The sequence below is a fragment of the Triticum urartu genome, chromosome 4 (genome assembly GCF_003073215.2).
Source record: "Triticum urartu cultivar G1812 chromosome 4, Tu2.1, whole genome shotgun sequence".
NCBI classification, from domain to species: domain Eukaryota; kingdom Viridiplantae; phylum Streptophyta; class Magnoliopsida; order Poales; family Poaceae; genus Triticum; species Triticum urartu.
Window position 1 is genome coordinate 579261428 of NC_053025.1, and position 8887 is coordinate 579270314.

Below are 8887 nucleotides of genomic sequence, written 5' to 3' on the forward strand. Positions count from 1 at the left end.
TATATGGAATCAATGCCGGGCTTGTCGATGTGTGTGTAACCATCAACCTACAACAAATTACATTCATAAGACTAACTTGTTGGTTGAGATATTCTTTTATATATGGAATCAATGTCGGGCTTGTCGATGTGTGTCTAACCATCAACCTACAACAAATTACACTCAAATTCTTGGAGAAGATTCTTTTATGTTTCATTCCAGTTTATATGAAAATTTGTCGAGGAAGTTAGGAAATTGTATTCTTGTGTACATGGTATGCATTTAATATTGTAGTTATTTTGCAAACAAGCTCAATAAGTTCTAACCGTGTGCATCCCTCGTGATTCTACGATTATAATTGCATATTGTTTAAGGGGTCAATTTGTGATCATCTTATTGCTTACTTCCAAGATTCAACATAATCATATTCAAACAATGTTAAGGTCGTGATAAGCATTGAATTTTTTAATAGGAGGTTTGTTTTATACAATCCATGAATTTGTGTTAATGCTCAAAATCAGTGCAAGTGTGTAACCTAGTCTAGTGTGTTAATTTGTGTGTGTGTGTGTGTGTGTGTGTGTGTGTGTGTGTGTGTGTGTGTGTGTGTGTGTTATTCCACTTTCTTTATGAATATGTTGTTTTAGTTCGTCTTATGAAGGGTCATCGCATTACATGAAGATGTAGTGCTTAATCTTGGAAAATCGAAGTAGTTAAATTTGTTCATGTCAATTTTTAGGGAATCATTAATTGCTTAAAACTGAAAATCAATGTTAGGTTCATGATATTGTTGTACTTCGGTTCAGGAGTTGAAATTTTAAAAACCGTCGAATTGCGGACAGAGAGCACACTGGTTTTGAGCTAAGGGGAAATATCTGGTGCACCGAACTCACGTTGCACATTTTAAATGTTCAAACAAAATTGAAAGAAATTTAGAACATTCACACAACATGAATGTAGATTGTCACAAAATTTCAAGTCGAAATTCGAAACATAGCTCCTAAAACAAAAATGACAAATTTAGCACTGAATAGTACGTAACATAAGTTGGGCTGTAGATTTCGCCCATTATCACATTGATGTCAATTTTATCATTTTTGTATCTCAGGAAATGTTTCAAATTTTGATACGAAATTTTGTGACCACATACATTGATGGTGTGTCAATGTGGTAGAATTATTTTCAGATTTTGAAAAATGTTGTACGGCATTCGTTAGTGCACCGGTAGCACCATAAGTGGGTGCACCCAACCCAAACCCCTCACGCGGAGCCTATAAATAGGCCTGGCTAGCTCGTTTATATCAAAACCCCTCACAGAGACACTTCACCGGTTAGGGAAAGAAGAAATGGATGCTGTGTCATGGGTTCGAGGCTTCCTTGGCGGGAACATGGAGATCATGGCATCTCTTGCTTGCTTCTTATTCTTGTTCTTCAGGTTCCGGCGGTGGGACGGGTTGCCGACGAGCTGGCCGGTGATCGGCGTATTGCCGGCGCTGTGCGTAAACACCGGGCGCATGCACGATTGGTTAACGGAGCTCCTGCACGCTGCCGGGATGTCGTACGTCATGAGGAGGCGGTGGGGCTTGCCGGTGGACGTCCTCGTCACGGCCGACCCGGCGAACGTGGCGCACGTTCTCTCTGCCAACTTCGATAACTACCCCAAAGGCGCAAGGTATAACACGGTGTTCAGCGTGCTCGGGGACGGCATCTTCAACGCCGACGGCGAGTCGTGGTCGTTCCAGCGGCGCAAGGCGCACGCGTTGCTGTCGGACGCGGGGTTCCGCGCTGCCGTCGCCGCCAATACCGCGGGCAAGCTCGACGAGGGGCTCGTGCCGCTCCTCGACGGCCTCGCCACGTCGGGCACAACGGTCGACCTGCAGGACGTGTTCATGCGCCTGACCTTTGACCTCACGGCGATGTTCGTGTTCGGCATCGACCCCGGCTGCCTCGCCGCCGATTTCCCGCACGTCCCCTTCGCTGCGGCCATTGACGACACCGAGGAGGTGCTGGTCTACCGGTACGTAACGCCCGTGCCGTGGGTAAAGCTGCAGAGCTACCTAAATATCGGCCACCGCCAGAAGATGTCCAAGGCTCGGCGGGTGCTCGACGCGTCTATCGCGGAGTTGGTCTCTCTCCGGCGACAACGCGCGGCCAACTCCACCTGCGAGGCCGGCACCGACCTGCTCACGTCGTACATGGCGTGTCAGGCCGAGGTAGGCAAGGTCGGTGCCGAGTTCGACCGGTTCTTGCGCGACACGACGCTTAACCTCGTGTTCGCCGGCCGCGACACGACGAGCTCCGCCCTTTCATGGTTTTTCTGGCTGCTCTCCAACCACCCCGACGTCGAGGCCAAGATCCTCGCCGAGCTGCTAGAGAACCCTCCGGCCTCCGGGGCCGGCCACCACCGCACGACCGCCGAGCTGACGCGCCTGGTCTACCTGCACGCGGCGCTCTCGGAGTCGCTCCGGCTGTACCCGCCCCTGCCGTTCCAGTACAAGTCGGTCGCGGGGCCGGACACGCTCCCAAGCGGCGCGACCGTGGGGCCGTCGTCGGTGGTGATCATACCCTTCTACTCGATGGGACGCATGGAGGCGGTGTGGGGCAAGGACTGCCTGGAGTTCCGGCCGGAGCGGTGGCTGACAGCGGAGGGGCGGTTCCGGCACGAGCCGTCGCACAAGTTCGTGGCGTTCAATATGCGGCCCCGGACGTGCCTTGGCAAGGACCTGGCCTACGCGCAGATGAAGGCCGTTGTCGCCGCCGTCGTGCCGCGGTTTCAGTTGGAGGTCGCTGCCGGCGCCGCGGCGAGGCCCAAGCCCAAGCTGTCCCCCATACTCCACATGAAGGACGGGCTCGAGGTGAGGGTCCACAAGAGATAAGAGGATGCAAGCTCAGCTACTACTAGTAGCTACTAGTACAAGCGTACGTACGTATTTATGTTGATGAGATGGTCCACGTAAATGGGAAACCTACTAAATACGACTACTAATACTAAATAAGGGGTAGTTTGGAAACCTAGAAAGGAATTGGATAGTTGTCTGAATAACATGTAGCATATCCAGACCCCAAATGGATTATGAATAACATGTAGCATAATAAAATAAAATTACAGGAAATCATATATTCTGAACTTCTGACATTGTCTTCCTTTCTCGGGAATGTGCTACTTTAGTGAAGAACACATGGTTGTACATGTGGAAAGGACTATTACGTCACTAACTTTGGTTGCATGACATGTGGGGCATGTACATATCTTTAAATACCCGTAGTCTATAGCAGTCCTTCACATCAAAGCGCTTGTGTCTGTACTGATGTTTAAAAATTATAGATAACCATAAAAACAGAGACGTGGATTAACTGAGCTCCCGTGGTAAACAGTAAAATCTGAAAAATGAAAAATAAATTCTAAAAACTTTGAAATTTTTGTGGTAACTTTGACAAAAAAAAATCAATGCTTGCAAAATTTCATCATAGAATGACATTCGGGGAAGTCCTGGAACTTCTGTGATTGAACTTTGCAAGCACTAAAAATATTTGTCAAGGTTTAAGACCAAAAAGAAATTAGAATGTTTTGATTTTTTTTTTAATTTTACTATTCACCCGAGCTCATATGAGCTCGAGCTAAGAAGGGCACTTTCATAATACCAACTTGTACAATAGGTCGTCTCTTTGGCTATCCATAGTACCCCAAAAATAGGAAATATCTATACCTATTATTAAAGGGAATAGGTATTCTTGGTTTGATTCCACTTTGTTTCGTCCCGTTCTAAGTATTTTCATGTACAATAATTTGTTTTTGGTAAGGTCCATTTTCTGTTTGACGAATATACATGTGCAAACGAAAAGAAACCGTGACGTGATGTACGTGCAAAGGAAATTAAGCGTAAGTGTTAAGGAAACTAAGCAGACAGCCCATATTTCTAATTTTTTTTCTTATCGAGACAATGACCTCTCCTTTCAGACTTACCTGCCTCTCTAAACAGTACTAAAGGCTGCTTGCATGCCTTTTTTTAATCAATTGCTGGGCCTATTTGAGCATCTAACAATTGTTGCTAGGCTTTTCTGGGCCGCGAGCCACATGAGAAAAACATAATCTCCAGTCCAATAGGCTGCAAAACATCAATATTTCATGTGAAATAATCCTACCTTGCTCCTTTAAGACGATTCCCACCCATTTATATAGGTTAGGGAGTTGGCTGTAATATCAACAAGACACCTAGAAAAAGGGAAGATGACAACGGATGAGAGGGCGATTAAACTCATGATAAAAGAAACAATGGATTTAGGACGTGGTGCACCCTGCAAAGAGGGACGTGTGGGCTAAAAGAATGAACTTACTAGGAAGGATTGTGTGTGTGGGTCGGAACATTCAAGGAAGGAAACGTTGCATGACACTATGAGTATTTTTAAAGTTAAAGGAAGGAAGAATTTTAGGGCTACAAAGAGTAGCAAGGATTTTGTGTGTGATGCCGTGCACCGATTATTAACTAGAGGCCTAAATTGTTCGGAGAATGTATTTTTTTTGTCTAAACCTTGGCAACTCCATGTCATTGTTCGGATGCCGTGTTGCTAGTACGCATTTTGGTCTAGCCAAGCACGGGTTGTCGTGCTAGCACATGCGCGTCAATTTATTTTTTCCGTTACAACGCACGGGCATATGTCCTAGTTGATGATAAAATAAATACGATAATTAGGCAGAGGGAACAACTCCTACAAACGATTGAGCGTACAATAGGAATAGGCTATCAGCAACTACTGATATTTCTGGCATATCGACGGTCTGCCGAATTGACAGCCTCTTGCTCTTTCCTCCCTCTCTCCCTTCCATGTAGAAAAATATCAAATGTGCCAGGTGTTACAGACGGCTGAGTGGACATCGCTATACATGCCCTTAGAGCATCTCCAGCCGTGCCCCAACAGCCCCCACCCTCTCCCCCCAGGCCATTTTTTAGCGTCGGCGCTCAAAAATTGGCCTAGTCATGCCCCAGGAGCCCTTTTTCACCGATTTGGGCCGAAACTGGCGCCGGCAGATTCAGGCCGAACACAACGCGTTGGCGGGCGCTTGGGGTGCCGAGGAACTGATTTTTGGCATGAATGGGATTGGGCACATCGAGTCAGCGACACGCCGCTTCGTCATCCTCATCGCCTCAGTTCCCGCGGGAATCAATACCAAGCTGTCACGCCGGTCAGCCTCCATTGATGCCTCACGAGCGGCGCAGTGAAGGCGTCGCGACGCGCGTCCCGCCCGCTCCCGCCATGCATCACCCGGCATGCAGGTTCACCGCCCTGCTTCGGCTATAAAAGTCGACTTCCCCGCCAGTGAACGCCACAGCCGCCACAACTCGCCTTCTCTCTCGCCTCGTCCCACCACAGAAGCAACTCTCCCCCCTCTTCCCACGCCGACGAGGAATGGTAGAACGGTACCCCGGCGACGCCGCGGCGACGAACGGCTTCGGCCGACGCGATCTCCATGAGGACAAGGCGCGCCTCCTCTACGAGGCCAACTATCCGGCGCCCCAGACATACGGGTGTCGGGCTCGTGGAAGTTGAGCGCCGGTGGCGTCCCGGTACCCCCGGTGCCCACCGTGGCTAAACGGCGGGCCGAGATCGCCCACATCTGTTCGCCACTATCGGAGGCGCCGCAGAACGAGCCGAGGTACGCCGTCGACAACCACATGCTATGGACGATGTACTTCGAGCGCCGCTAATGTCTACTACACAACTTGTTCTTGTAGACTCGTGTTGGGCCTCGAAGCGCAGAGTTTTGTAGGATAGTAGCAAATTTCCCTCAAGTGGATGACCTAAGGTTTATCAATCTGTGGGAGGCGTAGGATGAAGATGGTCTCTCTCAAAAATCCTGCAACCTAATAATAAAAAATTCTCCTGTGTCCCCAACACACCAAATACAAATGGTAAATTGTATAGGTGCACTAGTTCGGCGAAGAGATGGTGATAAAAGTGTAGTAATGATAGTAGATATTGATTTTTGTAATAGGAACAATAAAAAAATAGCAAGGTAGCAAGTAACAAAACTGAGCACAAATGGTATTGCAATGCTTGAAAATGAGGTCTAGGCTTCGTACTTTCGCTAGTGCAAGCTCTCAACAATGCTAATATAATTGGATCATATAACCATCCCTCAATGTGCGATGAAGAATCACTCCAAAGTTCTTATCTAGCGGAGAACATAAGAAGAAATTGTTTGTAGCTATTCTTTCCGATCGATCTATCCAAGAGTTCATGCTAAAATAACACCAAGTTATTCTTTTCGATCGATCTATCAAGAGTTCGTACTGAAATAACACCAAGTTATTCTTTCCGATCGATCTATCAAGAATTCGTACTAAAATAACACCAAAGCAAATTCAGATTCATAATACTCAATCCATCACAAAGAACCTCAAAAAGTGCCCCAAGATTTCTACCGGAGAAACAAAGACGAGAACGTGCATCAACCCCTATGCATAGATTACCCCAATGTCACCTCGGGAATCCGCGAGTTGAGTGCCAAAACATATCTCAAGTGAATCGATATAATACCCCATTGTTACCACGGGTATTCATATGCAAGACATATATCAAGTGCTCTTAAATCCATAAAAGTATTCAATCCAATAAGAACAAAATCTCAAAAGGAAAACTCAATTCATCACAACAAGATAGAGAGGGGAAAACACCATATGATCTGACTATATTAACAAAGCCCGCGATACATCAAGATCGTGACATCTCAAGAACACGAGAGAGAGAGAGAGAGAGAGATTAAACATATAGCTACTGGTACAAACCCTCAGCTCTGAGGGTGGACTACTCCCTCCTCATCATGGTGGCCACCGGGATGATGAAGATGGCCACCGGTGATGATTTTCCCCTCCGACTGGATGCCGGAACGGGGTCTAGATTGGTTTTTCATGGCTACAGAGGCTTGCGGCGGCGGAACTTCTGATGTAGGGTTACTTCTGATGGTTTCTCTATTTATAGGATTTTTTGGCGTCGGTTTCACGTGAAGATGGGCCTCGAGGTGAGCACAGCCCACCGGGGCAAGCCGGGCCCATCAGGCATGCCCTGGTGTCTTGTGCCCTACTCCTTCACCTTCTGGTCCTTCCATAAAGTTTCAGATGATTTGGAGAACTTTCATTTCTGCACAAAAAACAACACTACGGTAGTTCTGCTGAAAACAGCATCAGTCCGGGTTAGTTCCATACAAATCATACCAAAACCATATAAAATTATTATAAACATGGCATGGATACTTCATAAATTATAGATATGTTGGAGACGTATCAGCATCCCCAAGCTTAATTCCTACTCGTCCTCTAGTAGGTAAATGATAAAATAAATAATTTATGAAGTGTGAATGCTAGCAAAGTGCACACGTTTGATCAATGATAATTTCAATCATTTTTCCTAGCATCATAACAACAATTCTTTCTCATAAAACTTCTCATGTTAAAGTAGCAACCAATTCACATGTTAAGGTTCAAACAATGAATTCTCTTGAAACTCAACAACCTATATTCTTAGTCACCAAACAATTTCAATTCAACTTATTCAACAAAGTCTAAGTAAGAGCTCCACACACTCAATCATCATATAGTCTTCCCTGATTGCTACTACTCAAAGCATATTCTTAGAACAAATTGCATCCATCGAACAGAGAGAAAGATAGGGGCTTAAAGTTTCGCCTCCCAACTCATTTATCATAGAGATAATTGTCAACAATAATAAATCATGATCAAATATATTTGACTGGTCATATGTGCCTAGATCTTTCCCCACCACATGATGCTTACCAACTAGAGAATAATTGAGGTTGAACGAGAATGCATACTATTGACTCTTGGTGTAAAAGTAAATACTGAAAAGTAAAAGATAGGCCCTTCACAGAGGGAACAGAGGTTGTCATGCACTTTTTATTTGGATGCTCAAGCTCTTAATGCAAATGAATGTCACGTTATATCGCCCCTTATGATAGCAGCCTTTATTATGTAGTCCATCGCTTTTATTACTTTGCCATCACAAGTTCGTACAATGCTCAATTTTCCCTTACAATAAAATATCAAACATATTTAGGAGCAATTTTTATTGCTTTATGCACCGATGACTACTTACTTGAAGGATCTTATTCAATCCATAGGTAAGTATGGTGGACACTCAGGGCAAGAAACTGGGTTTGAGGGTTTTTGTATGCACAAGTAGTATCTCTACTTAGTACAGATTTTTGGCTAGCAAAAGATCCTAGGCAAACACCACATGTTGGAGCATCCATGACAATATAACTTCTATGCAAATATACACAACCATAACTCATTACGTTGTCTTCCTTGCCCAACTTCAACAAATTTGCTCAAGTTTGAAAATAATTAATGGGTATTCACAATAATAGAAGATGTCCAAGATAATATATTTGCATGTGAAATTTCTCTTCCTTATAGTAATCATTCATGAATTGCCTATATGACCAATATTGTGATTGTCAAGCTTCAAAAGATTTCACTTTCTAAACTCAATGTGAAGCTACCACTAGGCATGATATGAACATATAATTTCAACTTCATTACATTCAATTTATTGAAAAATTTACTCATAGGATATAAGTGAAGCACGAGAGTAAATGACAAACTACTCAGAAAAGATATAAGTGAAGATCATGCGAGTAGTTAAGTAAATGGGTTGCTAATTGAGGACTCTCTCTTATTGAAAAGTTTCAGATCTAAGTATTTTATTTAAACAGGAAGCAAAACAAAATAAAATTACATTCCAAGAATAGCACAACTCATGTGAAGAAGCAAAAACTTAGGCTCAACCGATACTAACCGATAATTGTTGATGAAGAAATGTGGGATGCCTACCGGGGCATCCCAAGCTTAGATACTTAAGACTTCTTGAAATATTATCTTGGGATGCCTTGGGC

The 8887-nt window shown here is 44.7% G+C and overlaps 1 protein-coding gene across 1 annotated transcript; it reads left to right on the plus strand.

Annotated features, from left to right (window-relative positions):
• Positions 1-1298: 1298 nt before the first annotated feature.
• On the plus strand, positions 1299-3107 carry LOC125554230 (alkane hydroxylase MAH1-like). Its single transcript, XM_048717813.1, has one exon. The coding sequence runs from the start codon at positions 1323-1325 to the stop codon at positions 2850-2852; it is 1530 nt and encodes a 509-aa protein (XP_048573770.1). The 5' UTR covers positions 1299-1322; the 3' UTR covers positions 2853-3107.
• Positions 3108-8887: the final 5780 nt, after the last annotated feature.

Excerpts from the sequence above, each read along its gene's own strand:
- LOC125554230 (XM_048717813.1), top strand. The coding sequence starts at position 1,323 with ATGGATGCTGTGTCATGGGTTCGAGGCTTCCTTGGCGGGAACATGGAG.